General features: G+C 37.7%; 1 protein-coding gene across 1 annotated transcript in view; it reads left to right on the forward strand.

The window, feature by feature from the left end:
* The first annotated feature begins 5,361 nt into the window (after positions 1-5,361).
* COL21A1 (collagen type XXI alpha 1 chain) overlaps positions 5,362-24,508 on the forward strand; it is a 79,915-nt gene continuing 60,768 nt past the window's right edge. Inside the window, exons 1-8 of the mRNA XM_061460596.1 lie at positions 5,362-5,475; positions 6,768-7,319; positions 12,556-12,724; positions 12,847-13,063; positions 16,436-16,609; positions 19,288-19,365; positions 21,731-21,739; positions 23,438-23,521. Of these exons, the coding sequence (XP_061316580.1) occupies positions 5,388-5,475; positions 6,768-7,319; positions 12,556-12,724; positions 12,847-13,063; positions 16,436-16,609; positions 19,288-19,365; positions 21,731-21,739; positions 23,438-23,521 (1,371 nt within the window). The 5' untranslated portion in view covers positions 5,362-5,387. The remainder of the gene's footprint in view (positions 5,476-6,767; positions 7,320-12,555; positions 12,725-12,846; positions 13,064-16,435; positions 16,610-19,287; positions 19,366-21,730; positions 21,740-23,437; positions 23,522-24,508) is intronic.

Below are 24,508 nucleotides of genomic sequence, written 5' to 3' on the forward strand. Positions count from 1 at the left end.
ATAAAGCCTCTGGGTGCAGCGCACAGTCCCATTTATGGTGGAAAAATGACATAACCATGGGGGATGCCTTGAAAAATACAGCAGCACATATGCTATTTCTCCACTAATACTTTTTCAGTCTGCAACCCTTTGCTTTTGCTGGATGCAGGGTCTGTACTTATTTAGTAAGCCTGTATGGATTTCTCTTCCATGAGCTTCTATGTAGTAAGAAAGCAATTTGATAAATTATTTCTTCTGGTTATGTTTCATAAAACCACAAACAAATCTTAACAGAAAATTTGGAAGAAGACAGGGGCTATAAAATTGTTATCTAATTTTTTTTTTATTTCTCTCCCCTCCAGCTTAGCATAATGTCATAAAATCATAGAATCATCTTGAGTTGCAAGGGACCCATAAGGATCATTGAGTCCTGGCTATTGTTTGTAGATGCGGAGTAAATAAGGAGCAAGTGTGAATCACGTGTCCCTCTGTCTATGCAGTGCTGGGACAGATTTACCATCCCTTAGCACTTCCCTGCACAATCTGACCCAGGTACTATAGCTCCAGCAGCTACAGTTTGGCATGAGGACCATTGACTTCTCATAGCAGCCAGGAAAGCTCCCAAAGGCAGAGAAGAAAGCAGTGCGCACTTCCATGGACCACCATAGAGACAGTATCGCTGTTTCTCTAAAAAAAGCCTGGAGATAGAAAGGACATAATCAGCAGTGTTGAATTTTGGCTTTTGGCAACATCAATGGTGAAGTCCTGAGCTGGTATTAATGGTGGTCTCTCCATTAAGGCACTTGGGCAAGCATTTTCTGTTAGTTATTTCAAGTACACTTCTGTTGCCTGTGCTGTAATTACTGTGTCAATGAGGCACAAGAGTTTGATCTGTGGAGTTCTTGGTTTGGCATCTCTTTTGACTGTTAAAAGTGCAGTGCTACATTATTATTTTCTTTCAACTAAATTGAACACTGGACAATTCCTGGAATTCTTATTGACTGGTTGCTTAAGTGTTGGGTTTATCCTTTTAATTTTGGTTTCCATTAATAAGTCCATCATGGACTACTGAATAGCTATTTGGCTTTATACTTACAGTGAAGTTCTTAAGTTCAGTATCTCAGAATTTTCAGACAATGTTGTAAATGAAATACAGAAGGACTCTTACAGATGGAAAAATTGATCCATTGAGGGAAGACAGTTTGATTCTGCAAATCAGACAAACTTTTGCCAATTATTTTACTGATTCTTTTCAAGAAATACGACTTGGAGCATTGTTTTCATTGAAAGAAACCTTGCTCTGATATGATAGTTTCATTACTTTAATGTCTTTCAAGTATAAAGATACACACTGAAGGCTGCTGCAGCATTCACTGGTGAAGAATGGAAATTCTTCACTGTGAGAAGTGAGACATTTATGATTCCTGCCCTGTAATTCCCTCCTGTGCTCCCCAGCACTGATGCCTGCTAGCTTGTGAAGGTGTTCCCAGTATTATTTCTCTTTCCAGTGGAGCAAGAGTGAGTTTGAATATGCCCCTCATGTGAGGCCAGGGCTGTACGAACAGCAGTTCATTCCTTTTGGGTAGGTGGGGCTGGGACCAGGAGGAAATTGCAAATGTTTCTTCTTTCTTGTTTTACCTTTTTACTTTCAGGGTTCCTGTTTTGCGGAGTTTCAAGACAATTTGATGAGAGTTGACTGATAGCATCACGAGGGGTGTGCCATTAATTTTGAATCTGTTGTTTAAAATATAAAGATGAATTAGGTGAATGCAGATGAGTGATAGAAGGAGAACACAAAACTGAAAAATTCAGAGGACAGCAGGTTTCTCCTGGATATATGAGTGGAGCACACCACTGCATATCCTCATGAATTTTCCTTTCCTTACTTCTTTGTCTTTTTTTACTTTTTTTTTTTACTTTACTTTTTTACTTACTTTCCTTACTTTCCCCTGTAACACCCCTCATCTCCTATCTGCAGTGCTTTTGACATGACTTTCACCCTCTGTTCCTAAACTAGGTTCCCTGGTGCTCTCTGTACTCCAGGACAGCCATTAAATGCTGCTTTCACATGTACTTCTCCCATGGTGAAGTACTGGTGTTTCTGTGGAGCACCTCCTTCTTCACAGGCAAAAGTCTTCCTTCCAGCCCCCTGTTCTCCCCACTCAGCCACCTCCCAGCATCTTCCTATTCCATGTATCTTCTCTCATTCCTGCTGATCTGGAGGGTTCACCCCTGAAGGTGCCACTGGGTGTGTGTGGAAGGGTGAACAGAGGTGAAAGGGGGCAGTGTCTTTTAAGGAAGGCAGTAATGGCTTCGGCAGGGGTTGGTGAAAGGAGAGCTGTGCCAGCAAGCAGGATCTCGATGTCCCTGCATGACCTGAATTGCCCTTGCTTGTGGCACAAAGCATATACAAGTTTTGTGCTGTTCTTAAAATAATTTTATAGAGTCAGTGTGCTGCTTTATTTGAAAAAAAGCTGCAATATTAATGGTAGCAGTCCCTGTACTCTTTTTAGTGAAGACTGGTACTGTGAAGTCACTAAGTTGCTGTGGCTTTTTTATTTTCCATTTACAGAAATTCTATGAATGTTACGTAAATAACCGTTTAGACAGCCACAGAGATGTCAAACACCAACAATTAGTTAGTGTGTTGTTGTGATATTTTCCTCAGTCATCTTTTTCACAACTACTCTTTATCAGTTTATTCTTTATCAATCTATTCTTTATCAGTATGCACTCGCAGCCCAGAAAGCCAACCGTATCCTGGGCTGCATCAAAAGGAGCGTGACCAGCAGGTCGAAGGAGGTGATCCTGCTCCTCTACTCTGTTCTTGTGAGACCTCACCTGGAGCATTGTGTGCAGTTCTGGTGTCCTCAACATAAAAAGGACATGGAACTGTTGGAACAAGTCCAGAGAAGGGCCATGAGGATGATCAGGGGACTGGAGCACCTCCCGTATGAAGATAGGCTGAGGAAGTTGGGGCTGTTCAGCCTGGAGAAGGGATGGCTGCATGGAGACCTCCTAGCAGCCTCCCAGTATCTGAAGGGGAGCCTATAGGGATGCTGGGAAGGGACTCTTCATTAGGGACTGTAGTGATAGGACAAGGGGTAGCGGGTTCCAACTTAAACAGGGGAGGTTTGGATTGCTTATAAGGAGGAAGTTCTTTACTGTGAGGGTGATGAGGCACTGGAATGGGTTGCCTGGGAATCTGTGAATGCTCCATCCCTGGCAGTGCTCAGGGCCAGGTTGGACAGAGCCTTGGATGCCATGATTTAGTGTAAGGTGTCCCTGCCCATAGCATGGGCGTTGGAACTACATGATCTTAAGGTCCTTTCCAACCCTAACTATTCTGTGATTCTATGATAATTTTTTCAGCCTTTTTGGGGGGCTTGTTGTTGGGAAGTATCTGTAGGTTTTCTAGTTTGTTTGGGCCAGAATTGTGGGTTTTTTTGATGTATATCAGCTCTATCTACAGTAGTCTGTCTTCTTTTTTTTTGAGTTAGAGGCTGACATTTTTCTGAAATTCTCAAAGAATGCAGTTGTCCTCTATTCAAATTCCCACATAGATTTAATTTCTTTCGTATTGCTCAATTTGGCATAGTGAGAGATGTGTTTTTCTCTTCAGTAAACACTTGCCATAAAAAAAACCTGAAAGTGATTTTAAAATGATTACTCTTACAAACCATCAAGTGTGAAATAATCAATGTAAATTTTCCACTTCTATTATGGTAAGTTTTTATCACGTATTACATGCCTATTACTCTATTGCATAGTTTAAACAGATCCTTTTTCAAGTAGCTGGGACAAGGAACTGTAACTTAATCACTTTAAATGAAGTTGACATCCCAGTATTTGTGTTGAATCATTGAAACAGTGTGTTTATACCTTATCCCATAGACCCCAGTGCTTCATCTGGTTTCTCACCCATTCAGATGCAAGGTATGTGAATAACAAAGTATGGTATTGCCTTGGTTACCTTGCAATTATCTGTAATCTGAAGGTGCTATTTAATAACATAATAATTACGATTTTGCATGATTAATTTGGGGGATTACATTAGGTAGGAGTAGCATTTCCTGGAAATTGCCTTTTGTGAATTTCTTGAGGTTGTTTTAAGATTGAGTTGTTTTTTTGTTGTTTGTTTTTTTTTTTTTCTTAATGGAAGTAGTGCTTTATAAATAGTGGAAAAAGCAAAGCAGCTGACTGAAAAGCTAGAGTAAATCAACTTACTGATTTTGTGGCATATTTTCTATTTGGCAGATACAGAGCATGAACCTACCAGAAATGAACATGACATTGCAATTACTACTTCTCTTCCTGTTATTGTCTTGCCCCCACAACTCTGTAATCCATTTTCTCCTAAGAACATTTTCCTAAAAACATCATGTCAGATATATGCATCGTTAAAGAGAAAGGTCTATGTTTAATTGCTGTAGAATTTTGTTGCAGATAACAGCTTACTGCCCTCTTGATGGCTGCTCAGTATGTTATAGTGATTAAATGGCATTCTCTTCAGTTTACTCACCTGACTAGTCCTGGAAAATAAATGGTTACTGATTTCCATTTACCTATTTCTTCTCTTAAGAGGTACTTACAATAGGCATGCTGAATTGTGTTTTGGTGTATTTTTAGAAACTAACATTTTCCAGCACTACAAAAGTTTCAGAACATCTGCCAGTGCCTTATCACTGTTAATGTGGTGAACACCTTTTGTACCCTGAAGAGTTCAAAATTAAAGATTAGCGATATAAAAAGGAGAAACACACACAGCCTTCAGTCACAGTTTAATTTGGTTGTGTGGTAAATATTTTCATTTGTATTTGACTTTTTTTAGGTGAGCATGTAGATTGTTATGGTGTGGGCATAAGTAAAGGTTTATGACTAGAAGAAAAAGATACAAAAAGGGAAGGAGTCTTGGCCTTATTCAAGGAAGGCATTTCAGTTTTCAAGAACCTTAGTGATAAACTAATGTGTAGTAGATGAAGACTAACATGACTGACAAAACAAAGCTTGTAGGGAGAAGAGGAATATTTAGTCTTCTGGCTAAACATAGAATGCTTAAATTAGTGACCCTGACAGGTAGTTCTCTGTCCCTGGCTATATAACCTACTCATGTATGTACCTAGCAGGAGAAGTATGCAAATATGCCCTGGTGAAAACTTACCTTCTGCAGAAAAATGAGTGTTGTTGAATTTAGAATCTCAATTTTGGGCTTGCATGCCTGACTCACACTTTTTTGGGTCTTGGATCCATTTCAGGCTGGCCTTACACCTGGGCTTGCAGATTTGATTCAAAGTTGTTCCTCATGCATGGGTTTTAAAAACACAGAAGGTTGGATTTATTTTAAAATATGACAACACTGTATTTTCTTTTCCATCTAGTTTAATCTCAAGACTGAAGATACAGTACAAATGGCACAGATCGTGACATTTTTTCAGATGCTATTCATTCTGCTACTTCGTGATTACATCTCAGCTGAAGATGGGGAAACAAGAGCTAGTAAGTCTTGGTTTTTATATTTCACATGAGAGCAAATTCAAAGTGTCCCTTAAAATGAGAGTATCCATTTTCAGGCCCACATGTGCACTTCTGTTAATTGTGATTTTTTCCATTATAATTTTGCTGGTGAAAGTCGTGCGATATATGATAAGTAACTTAAATATCTTATTTCTCCTTTACAAAGGAAATATCTTTATTTCACTATGTGTCTAGTAAATGCTCACAGGGGCAGATGGAACTGTAAAGCTCCAGTCTTGATTTAACCAGAAGTGTCTGTAGGCAGATGTCAGGGCAAGACAAAGCTGTCCTTCCTGTGGTGGAGCTGCAGCCTTTCACAAAACAGAAAGTACAAATATTTGGCAACCTTGATGATCCCATGTGCCATGGGATCAAAATAGTCTCTCCTGGTTTCTGCCATCTCTTTGGCACCTCATGTAGTAGTTATCTAATCTCCTTTCGTAGTCAATGGAAGGTGTTTCTTTCCCTTGAGAGTTATTCCCTCCATCTGACAATGTGTATGTGAGATGGATAATACTGTCTTATAGAAATGCATGTGTCAGTCCACGCCCTGTAGTTGGCAATTTAGTCTAAAAGTTCCATTTATAAGTGACTACATCTAGCAGAGCTGAATCCATGTCTGAATCATCATGCAGTTACATTATAATTGTTAAATTCTTGCATGATTTTATATTCTGGAGGTTGAGCTTGTCCACTGATCATTTTTCTTCTACTAAAATCAAAATATTCTACCAGCAACATTCTATCAAGACTCAGGATTTTATAACAGCTACTTCTGTAAGTGCCATGTGGCAGTGTCAGAAGTCAATTAAAATATATTTGTAAAAAGATTGGATATTACTGCTGAATTCTGGAACATTCAGACTATAGTCTTCCTCTGCAGTGTACTTGGTTTGCTGACAAAGATGAGTTTTAGTGTTTATCATCTCTGCAGACAAAGAGATATGGAAAAAACCCAAAATGTATTCCCCTCTGCTGATTGCATGAAATACAATTACCAATTAAGGAACTGAATTCCAGAATTTTTCATCATCATTTCTGGTGATAATGTAAAACCAGAAAATGGCTTGGTTTTCAGATAACAAGCTGGATTTGTGTGGCTTGCAGAAGCAATCTTGTTTTCTCTGATAAACTCTGCTGATTTTTTTTTTTAATTGAATGTATTTGTCAGTTTTGATTCTAATCCAAACAATAATTGATATGAAAAATATTTCCTGTGGAAGAATAAGGTGGAAGAATTCATTGAAGTATTTGTTTTATTTCTTTTTTTAAAGGTTGCAGAACTGCTCCAGCAGATTTAGTTTTTATCTTAGATGGCTCTTACAGTGTTGGCCCAGAAAACTTTGAAATAATCAAAAGCTGGCTTGTCAATATTACAAGAAATTTTGACATAGGGCCAAAGTTTATTCAAGTTGGAGTCGTCCAGTACAGCGATTACCCTGTACTTGAAATCCCCCTTGGAACTCATGAATCCAATGAGAACCTTATCAGGGAAATGGAGTCAATACACTACTTGGGAGGAAATACAAGAACAGGAAGAGCTATTCAGTTTGCTTTTGACCATCTTTTTGCAAAATCTTCAAGATTTTTAACAAAAATAGCAGTTGTTCTCACTGATGGGAAGTCTCAAGATGAAGTCAAGGATGTAGCAGCAGAAGCAAGGAAAAATAAAATCACTTTGTTCGCTATTGGTGTTGGCTCAGAAATTGAGGAGAACGAACTTAAAGCTATTGCCAACAAGCCTTCATCAACTTATGTATTTTATGTTGAAGATTATATTGCAATATCAAGAATTAAAGAAGTTATAAAGCAGAAACTCTGTGAAGGTAAGTAATGGATTATAAAATATTTTAGGTGTTCAGAATGTAGTCCTATACTCATATTTACTTATTTCATAAGCAGAATGTGTTATTAATGTAACCTAAGACACCTGTTTACTACCATCTTTAATTTTGATCTTGTTTGCAGAAATCACTCCAAAATATTATTTTATTCATGAAACCAAGAGGTATATTTGGGAAAGACATGGTGCTTTAACACAGTGTGCATTCAATTACAGCATGTAGAATTATGCTCTAAACCCCCCATCTTTTTGCATTGGTAAAATTTAGAAACCTTAAAATAGTTGAGCAATTCTCATAGTGCTGAGAATATCGGGCTCACGTTATCCTTTTTCTGAGTGCGATTGATACTGCTCCACAATCTAGCATTTCTTCTTGACATTAGAGAGGACAGCCTATCATTACAAACAGGAGTTCTTTAGCTAGATTTGTAAAAAAAAAATATAAAAAGAGCTCTTGCCAAAAGTGCCTGGATTTGTAACAATCTGTTATGATCTTTTTTTAGAAGGATTTTATAGAAGAATTAGCCAAGACCAACATTGTAAAATGACTTTTTAGCTTTAGAATGCTAGCAGCATTACAGCATGGAGTTTTCTGATAACTTTGTGAAACAATGGCTTTCCATATATATAAAAAAGATAGCAAATTGCTTCTAAATATGTCACTCAGAAGGACTCTGTGATACAGTGAATCTTTATTAGTGCTATTTTGTACATGTTTTATCACCAAGAATTGCTGCAAGTCATATTTCAGTTGTACCATATTTCTGCACTTAGTAAGAATGAAAAACAATTTTTGTTTGCTGTCACTTCAAGAATGGAGTTCATTGAAACAATATGGTGAAACTTATGCTGAGGATAATAGTGTTTATTTCTTGCTACAATTAAGAAAATCATAATAATTCCTTGTGGCTGATGTAGCAAGGTGGTTAGTCCAAAAATTAAATCAGCTTGGTGCAGCTAAATTCCTTAACAGAACCACATGCAGGGAGAAACTCCCCAAGTACAATATTTTCTTTAAATAAAGTTTAGAAGAAGTGACATTACATTTCATCAAGATGGATTTTCTGCTTTCAGCATTACCTAGTATCCTTTGAAATTCAGCTGTGGTATTTGACATGACTCTCACATCAGTAATCTGCAAATGTTGACTACATACACAAAAGTGTACTTACTGTTTAAGTGACCCTTTGCTTCCACTCTCTTCTGTTGTGCTCTTTACTCGTGTTGGCATTGAGATGCCTCTCTCAAAGAGTGATCAAAGCCAGCTGACAGCTTCATTTCTATCCACAATGTCTTTAGCAGGTGAACTGAGACTAGTAAACTGGAAATTTTATAGTTGAGAGGTGTTTTATTCATGTTGTTAAGATTCATATTGACTCTGGAAGAGGAAGTTCCATGAGGGCAAAGCAGCAATGAGTTGGCTGTGATCAACAACATGAAACTGCCTGAATATTTTGCAATTCTCTCTTGATTGTCTTTGTTTTAATGTCTAAAAAACGGCTAACCTTTACTCTGTGGTGTTTTTAACTTTGTTATTATATGAATATGGATATAAGAGCACAGGGGTGGTATTTCCTTTATGAAAAAATGATGCTGAGGTTTGGTGGATTGTGTAGTGAGTAGTGCTATTACAGCCTTGTAGATGGAGGGTGCTGTTGTGCCTTTTGGGAACTCTGGTGTTGGTTTTAGAGTATGGCAGGGGGGAAAAAACCTGGTGAACCTGTCATCCAGAAAGGACAATGTGACTAAAGGAATCCTTAAACATTCTGGAAGTAAGTCAGATGTTCTTGTAGTATTAATATTCTCTAGAAAAAATATAGAAAGATTGTGTGTCAGGCATTTAAGAACATTACTCAATGCAGTCCTCAGAAGTATATCTGGAGGATTCTAAGAAAAGTTCCTTTGTGCAAGATAATGGGAATTAACATGAAAAGGTTATTTCATGCTTCAGGAAGGAAAAATAAAGCATCTGAAAGCTAGATAAAAAACACTAAAAGGGGAAAACAATCAATGTATGCTACAGAGCTGCTGTGACTGATATTTTGCATGGGAAACACATTTCTCATGAAAGACAGTTCTTAATTTTGCCAGTGACTTCTGCATCGTGTATAATGGATATGTATCAAAATAATCCAGCCTGAAGATGATCCAGAAGATCCCAAAAATATCTGTCTTACTGGGAATGTTTTAATTTTTCAGTCTGCCATTAGAAATAAAGAATGGTTTCTTAATATGTAATTTTACACATGCTTAATTTGTAATGTATTGGTTTAGAATAGTTACTTTGGTGCTGATCCAAAGTAATGGCCCTCTCATATAAACTAATCCTAGTTCTGCAATTATTTTTTGATTTTTACATCAAATTTCTAATACTGCAACTGGTAATAGATCCTTCCATTCATTTTCTTGTCAGTGATTATCTTGTATGTGATTATCTGTAATCTGTTTTAATACTGGCAGTGTGACCATTGTTCAGCTTTCAAATAAATGAGTTCAGAAAATGTTTCCATGACAACAGTTTGGGAGTGAAGTAGCATTTTGCTGTGAGGAGAAAAAGAAAACTAAGGGGAATGTATGTGGCTTCTTACTGCTGCCCCAAGTACATATGGCATCTTCCCTTAGGATGAATTGTCCTTTCCTACCACAGGTGCTCTGTGCATACACTAAGCTGGATTTTCTTAGAGTTTATGTATCCTGCCTCCCCCACCAGAACAGGGTAGCTTCTGGGTGCCCTTGGATTGGTTAGGAAGGGAAGTCATGCAGTGCTGCTTGTATTGTAAAGAGAAGCCAGTACAGACCAGTTGAGATTATAATTCTCTGAAAAATGAGTTTTCCAGCCTATGGCTGGTAAGCATGGAGATGAGAGCACTCTCCATCCCTTTTTTGGGATGTATTCCTAACCTCTTCCCTTTCTAGGAACTGATGCTTTTCTGAAGAAACAATGGGAAATGAATTATGAAATTGTATTTATAGTAAACAGTTTAGCATAATTTTAATAAAAAGTTGCTTCTTTTCATTGATTCATTACTCTAAAACAGTGTTGGCTTTAGCATTAAATTTCACTCTGTTCTCACTTTTTGTTTTTAGACAACTTAGGTTCACTGCCTAGTATTTTTTGTGGAAAGAGAATCAAACAGAGATAACATTCATGGAATAATGGAATAGTTAGGGTTGGAAAGGACCTTAAGATCATCTAGTTCCAACCCCACTGCCATGGGCAGGGACAGGTCACACTAAACCATATCACCCACGGCCTCGTCCAACCTGGTCTTGAACACTGACAGGGATGGAGCATTCACAACCTCCCTGGGCAACCCATTCCAGTGCCTCACCACCCTAACAGGAAAGAATTTCTTCCTTATATCCGATCTAAACTTCCCCTGTTTAAGTTTGAACCCGTTACCCCTTGTCCTATCACTACAGTCCCTAATGAAGAGTCCCTTCCCAGCATCCCTATGGGCTCCCCTTCAGATACTGGAAGGCTGCTATGAGGTCTCCACACAGCCTTCTCTTCTCCAGGCTGAACAGCCCCAACTTTCTCAGCCTATCTTCATACAGGAGGTGCTCCAGGACCCTGATCATCCTCGTGGCCCTCCTCTGGACTTGTTCCAACAGTTCCATGTCCTTTTTATGTTGAGGACGCCAGAACTGCACACAATACTCCAGGTGAGGTCTCACAAGAGCAGAGTAGAGAGGCAGGATCACCTCCTTCGACCTGCTGGTCACACTCCTTTTGGTGCAGCCCAGGATACAGTTGGCTTTCTGGGCTGCGAGTGCACACTGAAGCCGGCTCATGTTCATTTTCTCATCAACCAACACCCCCAAGTCCTTCTCTGCAGGGCTGATCTGAATCTCTTCTCTGCCCAACCTGTAGCTGTGCCTGGGATTGCTCCAACCCAGGTGTAGGACCTTGCACTTGGCATGGTTAAACTTCATGAGGTTGGCATCAGCCCACCTCACAAGCGTGTCGAGGTCCCTCTGGATGCCATTCCTTCCCTCCAGCATATCAACCGAACCACACAGCTTGGTGTCATTGGCAAACTTGCTGAGGACGCACTCAATCCCACTGTCCATGTCACCGACAAAGATGTTGAACAAGACCGGTCCCAACACTGATCCCTGAGGGGCACCACTCGTTACTGATCTCCAGCTGGACATTGAGCCATTGACCACAACTCTTTGTGCGCGGCCATCCAGCCAGTTCTTTATCCACCAAATGGTCCATCCATCAAATTGATGTCTCTCTAATTTAGAGACAAGGATCTTGTGTGAGACAGTGTTGAACGCTTTACACAAGTCCAGGTAGATGACATCAACTGCTCTACCCCTGTCCATCAGTTCCGTAGCCCCATCATAGAAGGCCACCAAATTGGTCAGGCAGGATTTCTCCTTAGTGAAGCCATGCTAGCTGTCACCAAGCACCTTGTTGTTTTTCATGTGGCTTAGCATGAAATCTGCTCCAAGATTTTGCCAGGCACAGAGGTGAGACTGACTGGTCTGTAGTTCCCTGGGTCATCCATTTTCCCCTTCTTGAAAATGGGGGTTATACTTCCCTTTTTCCAGTCATCAGGAACTTCACCTAACTGCAGTGATTTTTCAAATATGATGGCCAGCAGGTTAGCAGCTTCATTTGGCAGCTCCTTCAGGACCCGCGGATGGATTTCATCAGGACCCATGGACTTGTTGGCACCATTCAGCTAAATTTAGTTTTCACAGAAAATACTTCACACAATATTTGTCCAGTTAGAACAGCTTCAAGCAGATTTCTGTGTAACAGACAAAGTAGATCAGAGTCCATTTTGAGCAAAATAAAATTAAAAAGGTAATTGTAGATATTTCTACCTTTGTCTGTTTTCAACCCTTTTTTTTAGTTTGGGGGGGATTTTGAATGAATTCAAATTGTTAGTGCATTGTGGAAATTAAGTTCTGTAACTTTTTAGCATTTTGAAACTATAGAATTTTAGAAATGACATTCAATTTTTTATTGGTCAGATACAGTAATACCTTTTAACTACACTGAGTAACAATTCAAAATAGTATGTGAGTGTAATCGCAGTAAAATATGTTTCATGCCTCAGGATTCTGCATGTCACTTCTCTCACACTTGAGAGAACTGGCAGTTCTCTATTCTCATTTCTTAAAAGGAAAAAATCGGTAAATGGGAGGTTACTTCTCTAAAGTAATATTTTTGTACTGTATTTGCATTTGTTACTTTGCAGAATCTGTTTGTCCGACAAGAATTCCAGTGGCAGCTCGAGATGAAAAAGGATTTGACATTCTTGTAGGATTAGGTGTGAAGAAAAAGGTTAAAAAGAGAATTCAAATTCCAAGCACTAATGCAAAAGCTTTTGAAGTCACCTCACGTGTTGATCTGTCAGAATTGACAAGGTATTTAAATTTATAAATACACTTGTAAATTTAGTATGATGTTTGCTTAAAGTGAGACTTATTTTAAGATCTATACTCATGTTCAAGTACTGTCTTTTTTTTAACCCTTCATCCTTATTTAGGAACGTGTTTCCAGAAGGTCTGCCTCCATCCTATGTGTTTGTTTCCACTCAGAGATTTAAAGTAAAAAAAACATGGGATTTGTGGAGAATTCTCAGTCTGGATAAGAGACCACAAATAGCAGTCACTGTTAATGGTGAAGTAAAAACATTATCATTCACTACAACAAGTTTAATAAATGGCACACAAGTTATTACTTTTGCTGCACCTCCTGTAAAGGTAAGGAGTGTCATTGCACTGGAATACTCACTTAAGTACACATTAGTCCTTTGCCCTTTATGTTTTGTCTTTTTTTGAAAATGCATGGTCTTATTTTTGGCTGCTTAGGCATTTAAAAATAGATGGGAGGGGCTTTATCCATATTTCCGGAGTGTCCATGGTGATCATGACTGTAAATGCTTTGCAGGTGTTTTCTACTCAGTAGTTCCCAGCAGGTAATTATCAGAAGATCACAGAGATGTTGTTTGACACAGCTCTTTGCTTACTGTAGAAAACACTGGAAAGTGTTTTCTGCCTTTGATATGGAGACTAGGAAATGCCAATGAAAGTAGTTCATTTAAAGAGAGAGATTTTGTTAAGTGTCTAGATTTCTTGATAATTCACAATGATCAAAGTTACTTTCTTCTCCAGAAGAGTAAATGCAAGTTTACAAAAAGACAGTTCAATCTGGAGTTGTCTGGTACTCCTGATAAAAAATTCCTTTCGGCTCTTATTTTTCTCATTCAAGGGATTCCCTTATTTGTGCAAACCAATTTTATTGTCTTCTAGTGTAATCTGAAGGTTCTCGTTCAGTCTTTCTTCAGTAAGAGTGGTGTCCCTCAGGGATTGGTGCTGGGACCAGTTTTGTTCAACATCTTTGTCACTGACATGGACAGTGGGATTGAGTGCACCCTCAGCAAGTTTGCCGATGACACCAAGCTGTGTGGTTCGGTTGATACGCTGAAGGGAAGAAATGGCATCCAGAGGGACCTCGACACGCTTGAGAGGTGGGCTGATGCCAACCTCATGAAGTTTAACCATGACAAGTGCAAGGTCCTACAGCTGGGTCAGAGCAATCCCAGGCACAGCTACAGGTTGGGCAGAGAAGAGATTCAGAGCAGCCCTGCGGAGAAGGAGTTGGGGGTGTTGGTTGATGAGAAAATGAACATGAGCCGGCTTCAGTGTGCACTCGCAGCCCATAAAGCCAACCGTATCCTGGGCTGCATCAAAAGGAGTGTGACCAGCAGGTCGAAGGAGGTGATCCTGCCCCTCTACTCTGCTCTTGTGAGACCTCACCTGGAGTACTGTGTGCAGTTCTGGTGTCCTCAACATAAAAAGGACATGGAACTGTTGGAACAAGTTCAGAGAAGGGCCACGAGGATGATCAGGGAACTGGAGCACCTCCCATATGAAGATAGGCTGAGGAAGTTGGGGCTGTTCAGCCTGGAGAAGAGAAGGCTGTGTGGAGACCTCATAGCAGCCTTTCAGTATCTGAAGGGGAGCCTATAGGGATGGTGGGGAGGGACTCTTTGTTAGGGACTGTAGTGATAGGACAAGGGGTAATGGGATGAAACTTAAATAGGGGAAGTTTAGAGTGGATATAAGGAAGACGTTCTTTCCTGTTAGGGTGATGAGGCACTGGAATGGGTTGCCCAAGGAAATTGTGAATGCTCCATCCCTGTCGGTGTTCAAGTCCAGGCTGGACAGAGCCTTGGATGACATGATTTAGTGTGAGGTGTTCCTGCTCATGGCAGGGGAGTTGGAACTAGATGATCTTAAGGTCCTTTCCAACCCTAACTATTCTGTGATTCTGTGAATTTCCAGTGAAGCATTCAACTCTTGTAAGGAAGTCTCTCAGTTGCAGGTGAGACAGAGGGAGAGATTGAATGTCTCTACTCCTGCATTTTTAGCAGTATAGGAATGTGCAGTCCAGAGATTCCCATTCCTACTGCAGATAGTATTGTTTAAGTGAAGAAAGAGAGATGCTTCAGCAGACAAAAGAGTGGGAGAGATCTACCTCTGGTGTGCTTCATAGCCAAGTGGGCTCAGTTTTTCTGAGAAGTGGTGGCCTGCATTTGAATCCTTACTCCAAATCAGGCTGAAGGAATTTGAAATATAAATCCTCAGAGAAGGAAGGACCCCTCTCCAAGAGAAGGTCCTACCTACTAAGCTTTTGCTAGGGAGAGCTATTTCACTGTGTTATTGGATGGAAAATTTTACTTTTTCTTCCCAAATTTCCTCTGCCTTTTTATACTTTTTTGTAGACTATTTATTTATTTATTTAATTTTTAAGAAAACACCATTTGCTTTTTTGATTTAGTGGAAATTGTTAGAAAATTCAGAAAATTTCAAGTAAATTCAAAAATTTGTATTTGTCTCTTTCTTGCAGCTCCAGTGACAAATCAATCTTATTCTTGCAGTCCCAGGTATTCATTAACTTCATTCACCATGAGAAGAAGACTTTTTCTTTCCTCCTTTCTTTCCGTTTTTTATTTTTGTGTTTCTCCATGCTTGCATTGCTGTTATGGATAACAATAATTTTATGCCCTTTTTAGAGCTGTATGTCTGCAAACACATTATAAATGTCACTATGCTTTTAATGAAACTTTTTATTTAATGAAGCTCCATGATAATTTATGTGTTTTACTCAGGAAAATTTGAAACGTTATCTGTTCTGACCTGTTGTTTATTTTATCTTGTAATGAGAGCCCTTGTAAATAAATAAACCCCCAATCTACAAATGAAAATGAAATAGAAACAGAGGTGCTATCTAAGGGTGTATGCTATTAAGTGATGTTATCTTAATTTCTTTTAATGTCTGCAAAAGGTAACAAAGATATATAACACTTAAAGATGTATGTTTTAGTTTACTCTTATGTATACCAGTTTAGTGTGGGATTAATCTCTATTAAATTTAGCTATATAAAAGATAAGCATCTAGTCTAGTCTAGGCTAAAGAGCTAGGCTGTATTTGAAATTAATAGATCAGCTCAAGAAGAAGGCATGTTGAATTTAATTTATAAGGTAGGTTGAGATATCCTTCATTTTCTAACACTTTTAGAACTATGCTATTTGTTTAAATCTTGAGCTTTAGAAATTTGATGTTTGTGAGATGATGAATGCAATATTTAGTTTATTCATTTCAATATTGTGATTCTTTCTGCCAATATCATGTCTGTCGTCTCATTTTTTTTTCCGTAAGAGATTAAGTAGAAAGACTTTTAAGTAACAATTTGTTTCACCATGATTTAAGATCTGAAGTGTTCAAGACATACCATTGCTGAAAAAAATGCCTCTGGCTTCTTAGTTTTAGCAAATACATGTTTGTGCATGTTCAAGATCATAAACTGAAAAAAATCTATGTGAGTTTAATTCCTATTTCAGAATTATTTTTTATGATTACCAAATACTGTCTACTCAGTTATGATATTACTTGGCAAATACTTTTTGCCTATACAAATTTTTGTATGATAAAACCTGGAACATTGATCATCTCAGCCACTAACGGTAGTTTAAGTGCTTGTCGTGGTTTAAAAAATAACAGTGCTGAAATGCAGTTTTATCCTTATTTAAATTGAAGACATTTTAAACAATTCTGTTTTCTTTTCTTAGACGTTGTTTGATGAAGGCTGGCACCAACTTCGTCTCTTAGTAACAGAAGACTCTGTAACTTTGTATATAGATGGCCAAGAAATTGAAACAAAGCCATTGCATCCTGTTTTAGGTATTTACATCAGTGGCCTAACCCAAATAGGAAAGTATTCTGGAAAGGAGGAAACTGTACAGGTAAGCATATGCTAAACTCTCAATAATAAATTCTACTGTAGGTTAACACTGCATTAGTGCCTCCTGTTTTCTTGAGCTTACTCTTCTAATTTACACTGGGCTGAAATTTAATATACAAAATTTTAATAGTTAAAAGGGAACATAAATGGTGACGAGGAGATTCAGCACATTCTGTGTGCTGGGTACTTAATTGACCTCACTGATTTGAAGAGGCACAGTTTTCACTGAAACACAAATCTGATGCAGTGTAGTTCCCCTGAATTTGGGAAATAGTCTCTCAAAGCAAGGTTTTCTTCTGTGCTTGGCATTGCATATTATTTCCTTCCATCAGTATATGGATTATGCTGGAAAAGAGGGAGAGAACAAAATTTTGATGAAGTTTCTTTCTCATCATTAGCTGTCATAAAAGTACTATCAACTCTGTTTCTGTCACACTGCAAATATTTGATACTCAAACTGTCACGGATTCGGCTGTGCTGGAAACTCCCCCTGAAAACCATTCACCAAGGATCTCCTCTGTTCCGAGAAACTTTAAAGTTCTTTTGCCTTCAGCTCTTTGCAGACATCAAAAATCTGGTTAAAACTTCAGGCTGTATTGGTCAAGGCTGTATAGACCAGTAGTGAAGACTGCTATGTTGACAGTGTTCTAGATGTTGGTGAAATAGATAATTTTCTTATATTTATAGCAATGCAGTAATGACTAATTAGACTGATAGTAATAACTAATTAGACTGATAGTAATGGAAACAATACTAAGAAATACTGAATTACATAAGTAGGTATTATTTTTAGTTATTTTGAAAGTATGCTTTTTTTGTACACTCATTTCATGATCCTTACTGCTTCTATTAAAATATATTAATGTTCTTTGCATCATCTTCAAGAACTCTCTTCAGATGTCTTTACTTAGGTATTCCTGAATTTTATGAATTTGTAGCCAGGCTTCAGTTCTATTATTATCATATTCTTAAAGTGTGCATGGGAACTTGGATGATGCGCTGTGTGTGTGACTCAGCATTTCTGGTGGTGACATTGTCTGTATACTGAAGTACCCCTTTGTGAAAACTACTGAATGTTTGTCACAGATTTCTAATGAGACTTCAAGCACTTCTTATTGCAAGAAAAGTAGAGATTTCAGAATTGTACTCAATTGTCTCATGCATTTTCTCTGTGCAGGATAATCCCATTTTCACAGTTTTGTGCATTCTAGGATTAGAGGGTTAGTTATTTGTTTTTGTTGTGCCTTGTATTTTTGCTTAAGTCACTGCAGAAATGGGACTTTTATAGCTTCCCAGTAATATGGTTACTGAGTTAAAGAATGTTAGTAGCTAGACATGTTATCTAAAATAAAAGCATTCTAGGAATGTGGAATTGTATGAGAGCCGCATCTGATAGTGGCCTAGAAGAAAAGTAGAAAATCTGCCTCAGGTTGCAATTTTATGTTTCCAGATGATTTTTATAATCTAAAAAACATATTTCATTTCTCCACTTTCTCAGTCTGTGATGCATTCTGCAAAGCATTAACATTTAAACTTTGCCAGGATATTTCTGTTCAAACTATGATTATAGAGAAATATTTTAGTGAACCTGCATACCACTTTCATATGAAAATGCATACATACTTTCAATGAAAAGGTATTTGGAAACCCTTAAAGAAAGAAATACCTTGAAATTGCATGCAAAGTATGATACAAGAATATATGTCAGAGATTCTTCGGTGAACATTCATTCTCTTTCTGTGCTCTTATTCAGATGTTTTCTGGTGATATTTTGCAAGTGTTCTTGATTTAATTAGGATCTTACTGGCTGCAGTGCTTGGCAGTATAGCAATGATGAACTTGTGTACATACTGAAATATGGTGAATTGTAGACAGTTTAAATTTGAAAACACGTATCAGTAAGCATGGTATTAACAGACTCCATTTTCTGTGCTTTCCCTGCTCTAGCTTGTAGCTATGATTTCATATGAGCGTAATGGTTTTTTTTTCTCTTTGGATTAAGGATAATTTATTCTAGAAAAGCTGTCTTCAGTGGTATAATTTTTTTTTTTAATATAGCTGTAGAGCACAATGGCACAAACTTTTGCTTACCTGGTGCCAGTGTTTTTACTGATTGCCTTTTAAAGCTTTACATTATACAGCTGAACTCCAAATGAAATTCTTTCAAGCATCAGGGATCCCTTACGCTTCACCAAAATTACTAGTCTTACATCTAGTAGAGACAGGTCAGTGTAGAAACATCTTCCAAGGACTCTTAAGGTAAAATGTGAAAGGCTGGTTTTGCCTGTGCTGTTGTAACTTGTTTCCCTGTTATATTGGCAGCCAGTGTAATTCGTGCTGTGAATGTTTGGATTTATTGCCAAGGATTAAGGGGGTGATTTCTATTATTTTAGAAACAAAAATCTTGGATTGATTATATTTCTTTAAATAATGCCGTTACAGAATGTTCAATTGATTGCATGTAATAATCATTGTAAGTACTCTGACAAAAAAATGTTTCTGCATCTTTGATTTTTAACTATAGGGGGGACACAGAGCTTCCAGTTTCCCTTTCTTTTTAATATTTTGCTCATTTGTTCTATACTTGTGGAAGATACAGTTTAAGAAGAGTATAGTTTAACTTAATGTCAGAAAATGTATACTTTACCTAAAAAAAGTCTTTTATGTTTTGAATTATAGTTTGATATACAAAAACTGCGAATCTACTGTGACCCAGAGCAAAATAATCGAGAAACAGTCTGTGAGATCCCGGGATTTGTGAGTATGATAAATGAACTTTTGAGGACTACTTGGCATTTTTTAGAAATCAGTTTAATGCTGACTCAGTGAATTCTTAAAATAAGTAATACATTGATTGAGCTGGTGCAAACAAATGCTTGTTGCACGTGCAATATCAACTGATGCAGAACTTGTGTGCTTTCAGCATTATTTTTGCACAAATATATTTTTGAAGTTTTTTTAACTTAGATATTTGATGGTAGGAATTTGACTGCAGTATAGAAGAATCTTGGAATCTTCTGTTACAGTTTAAGATTTGAAATGCTTTAAGTTAAGAAAACTACTAGGTTACAGCAGGGTAAAATACTTTAAATATTACTCTTTAGTTTACCTGATATAGTTATTGCTCCTTGTCAGGTAATTTAATACCTGATTTTTTTTAATATAATCAACAAACCTATATTTTTAAGTCACTTTTTCCTATCAGAAGTATCTGTAAATATTGCATTAGAGTTGCCAAAATTTCATGAAATATATTGTAGATAGGACAAAAATAAAATCAGGATTTTATGATTCATGTACACAATTAGGAAGCTTATGGGGATCCATCGACCCTTTGGTTGCCCTCTTACTTGCAGTTAATTGTACAGTGAAATACGTAACACATGCAAACAGATTTGGAAACCATTCATGACACAGGGTTTGGGCCAGATTTTCAAAAGTATTCAGCTCCCATCTCAAAATATAATCAAGAGATTATTTTCTGCATACAGTTTCATTCAAAATATCCTCCTTTGTTTGGTGTCTAAAACAAACTAGGCTAAAGATAATCAGACACCAGTGTCTTAGTTTGTAAATCGGTATTCTTCATGTTGTGATTTGATTTATCATTAGGTCCATTTAGCCAGTTTGACAATAGAACCTGTAAATCTTCAACATCCACATGCATTATTTTTTTTTGTCAGACTTGCCCAGATGCCCAGCTAGTCTATTTTTCTTCTATTTATTTGTATCTGTTGCAGTCAGCACCCTTATTAGGGCTTTTTAAAACTTGCTGCTTTCATTTAAGTAACAAGTGACTGGCTGAATTATTAGCTGTTCTGAAATCTAACTGTGTGTGTCAAGAGCTAATGGGTTCAGGAATGCTTTTGTGAAGTTAGCTTTAAATCCTGAAGTAAATTTAGTATTTGGCTATTTAACTGCACCATGTATCTTTTTATTCTTTACAAAATAAAAGTAGGCTATAAAAGTAAACCAATGAAAGAAATTTTTGCACGAAGAAAGTAAACACTAAAAAGTCCGTCCTTCCTTGCGTTCTCTGTGATTTGGCAAGAAGTCCAAGCAAAAAGATTGCTTTTTGCCATCTTCGTTTCACTTGTTGTTGTTGTTGTGAATTAAGTTTGGACTTTACCCATGAAATTCTGGACTCCGTCAGAAAATAAAAATTTTGAACGATCTCTAAAGAGGAATATGTGATTTGTGGGTGTGTTCTATCAAAGTGCAATTGTGTCAAAGCTCCTGAACTAAGCAGGGGCTGTATGTACTAATTACAGCTTGAATTCATCCCCTTTCCGGAAGATACATGGCTTCACATTAATTTTAAACTCCCTATACGGTCTCTGGAGGAAGATAACCTTCTCTAGAGGTTGTCCAAGTCAAAAATTGAATACAGAGGAAGCTGTCTGTCTCCATAGGACTGTGTATGAAGTCTGTGTTGACTGTGAATTAGAAAGCTCCTGTACATGGTGCAGCTAATGGTGCCTACTAAACCATGAAGACAGACAATTTCATGGTTGGTATGCTGAAATATTTGGGGATGGATTGTTCAATGGCGTTGCAGATATTGGAAAACTCAACTCAGCTAATAGCAGAGCCTAACACAGTCACACAGGAGCGTGAGAAAAAGCTGGCCTTGCCTCTGTGCTGCTGTGTGTTTTCCCAGATGCTGGATTTAGGCAGAGATCAGAGATTTTAGAAATATTTTGGTACATTCTCTGACATGAATGAGTAAGCAGAGGAATTTATTTTATTTTATTTTATTTTATTTTATTTTATTTTATTTTATTTTATTTTTATGAGGTTACTCCTGGCAGAAGATTTGACCCAAATCTAAACATGTCATGTGTAAATATTTACATGGTTCAGTGTTAATTCTAGTTTTGTCATTGCCTTTTAAAAATTGCTACTGGTAGCTTCTGTTGGAAGACCCTTAAATTAAATGAACTAGAAATTCATATATATTGGTAGCAGCTGCACTTAAGTCTGAGTCTAAAATTATGAATTATAATTCCTTGACAGTTACAGCCCGAAATTTATGATTGGTTTTGGTAGTATTTACAAATGAATGGATTTTGCTTATTACAAATATTGCTGTACTCTTAAACTGTGTTTCTTTTTGTTTCAGAATGGAGAGGTAGGCTCAATCATAAACTGCTCAAACTCAATTTAAGGTAGTATTTGACTTTATGTAAACTTATTCTAGGGAATTCACACTTTGTTTTGAAAAGAGGACAGAGGTTTGCTAAGCTTCAAAGAGCTGGATTTTCATTAGTTGAACTCTAGTCAATAGACAAATTAAAAATCAGTTTTCTGAAGAAACCCACGTTTATTAGAATAAGTGATCTGATATTTTTTCCCAGTTCAGTTCCATTTCTCTAATTTGCAAGGGTGGATGTAGTTGCAAAATGAATGGGGATACGCGCAGTCACGTAGCTGCTACCTGCATCATGCTAAAGGGAGCTCTCTGAAGGGGGGGCTTGTTTGGAGGCTTGATATGATAGCTTCCCTAAACATCTTCTTGATCCCCTAGCCTCCACTTGGTTCAGTTGCAAAGGAAACTTGGATTTGTGTTTTGATCTATCATTTGACCCTGAGAAAGAACTACATTCAGAGAGCATTATAAAAAAATCTGCATTATTTCAGAAAATATGATTAAAATGTTCTAGAAAGTGTTTTAGATAATACGTAAAAAAGTCTGCTTTTTGTATCTTGTGTTCTCAAATTTTGCCTTTCCACAGCTCTAAGAATTTGCTGGTGAAAAAAAAATTCATTTAGTATAGATGCATGTAAATTTGGGTGTTTGACCTGGGGCTGATGGGATTTGATCTAATAGTTCTCCACTCACCTGCCTTGGCAAAACACTGAGGTTTCACGTGGTCTTACTGGTGAGAAGTAAATACCTAAAAAAGTATCTCTAGAGGGTGATTTGGTCTGCCGAGGTTTAGTGTTTACTGCTGTTTGGGTAGAGAGCATAGTTTGGAGAAGGTCATTTAGTGGTCTGTGGAAGATGGGTGCCCTTGGGGGCCAGGACTAGTGACTTGCAGGAGTTGGACATAGCAGCCATGCCCCACCTTTCCTTTGTAGCTTCCTAGGTGGGACACATGCCCAGGAGGTAGGAGACTTTGACTTTTAAGATATTTTCAAGCTTGCTACCCATGATAGCATGCCCATCAGTTGTGATCATTATGCTCTACATAATATCTATTAAATTCTTTTTACAAACTTCAATGATAGAATCATAGAATCATAGAATAGTTAGGGTTGGAAAGGACCTTAAGATCACCTAGTTCCAACCCCCCTGCCATGGGCAGGGACACCTCACACTAAACCATAACACCCAAGGCCTCATCCAACCTGGTCTTGAACACTGCCAGGGATGGAGCATTCACAACCTCCCCGGGCAACCTATTCCAATGCCTCACCACCCTAACAGGAAAGAATTTCCTCCTTATATCCAATCTAAATAAATATATTTGATAACTGATCACGCTTCAAGTGATTAATATCAATTACTTTAGGAGAAGAGTCTTGCATATTACCAGATTTAAAATTGTCAAACTGTGTGACAAAATACTTGTGGAAAAGCAAATAGGGTTTCAGATATCAGCCCAGTATCAGTACTTAATTTTTTATTTGTTTTTCTTCTGGATAAAATGATGAATTCATGCATGCAAATTCAGGGCAATATTCAGGTAAGCAGAAGTTTCACTGGAACAAAGGAGACAGAGGCAAGACCTGCACAACTGAATCATAATCAGCTTCATATAATGTTATGATACATTTGTCGAATGCTTGTGCCATGTGTATTGATGGCTGGTTTCACTCTTCGTAGTGCATGAATGGTCCTAGTGATGTAGGCTCAACACCTGCCCCCTGCATATGCCCGCCAGGAAAACAAGGACCTCCAGGCCCCAAGGTAAGTTTCCATTCAGTCTTGTTGAGCATACATGCTTTTTTATTTTTTTTGAATCTTTTTCTTGTCCAATCTATCTTGGCCAGTCACAGTCAGACAGGTTAAAACAGTAGTGGACAAATTCTCCTGCTTCTGGTTTCCAGTGCATGAATACAGTGATTAGAATCCTCAAGGCCATATTGTGGTGCCATAAATCATAGTAACACAAATGTGTCTTATTTTTTAAAGAAAATGTTCATGGATTTAAAATCCTTGTTTCCTTGTACTTCAGCATGAAATGGTTTGCTAATGGAAGTTTTAATGCAGTGGGTTTTTTAACTTCTTTAACAAAGAATGGACTAGGTGCTTACTGGGTGAGTTCCACCTTAGCTGTTCTGATGACTGCCTCGAATGTTGGTGGAGGATTGAGAAACAGACCTGAGCGTCAGATGTCTAACGTGGCAAACTGAAATCCCTAGAACTTTGCTGTATTATCTTTCTCAATAACTGTACCAAGCAGTGCTTCCAGAGTGACTAGCTTGCCTTACAAGGGTGGACAAGAAATTGCCAAACTGCTCTCATTAAACAAATTATTAAAAAACTCTACTCTCATTATCTAAGGGGTTAACAGTCTGCTGCAGCAACATCAGCTCAGAGGGTGTTTTGCTACAATGGTAAGGATAACTATAATCAGGGAATTGGGATCTACAAGCTGGAGATTATTTCATATGATGGAATTTTTGTGGTCTTTTACCTTTTTTTTCTCTTTAGCATATTAGAAGAAAAAGAGAGAGAAGCAAGTATTTATCATTTAAAAACCTTAAAGCCACATCCTGTAAAGTATAAAGGTGTATAAAATTTCAGAAAATTGTATAGGTTATTTTAACAGTATGTCTTAACTTCTGAATACCTGACTTTAGAGCTGTATAAATTTAAACTTAATTTGTGTATTTGTGATACTAATGGAGTGCAATAAAATTAACTAAATTAAAACAATTAAAAAATACAGGT

Source organism: Pezoporus flaviventris, unplaced genomic scaffold, assembly GCF_033815535.1.
Source record: "Pezoporus flaviventris isolate CSIRO_AGI_PZ_B2104156 unplaced genomic scaffold, CSIRO_AGI_Pfla_v1 ptg000031l, whole genome shotgun sequence".
NCBI classification, from domain to species: domain Eukaryota; kingdom Metazoa; phylum Chordata; class Aves; order Psittaciformes; family Psittacidae; genus Pezoporus; species Pezoporus flaviventris.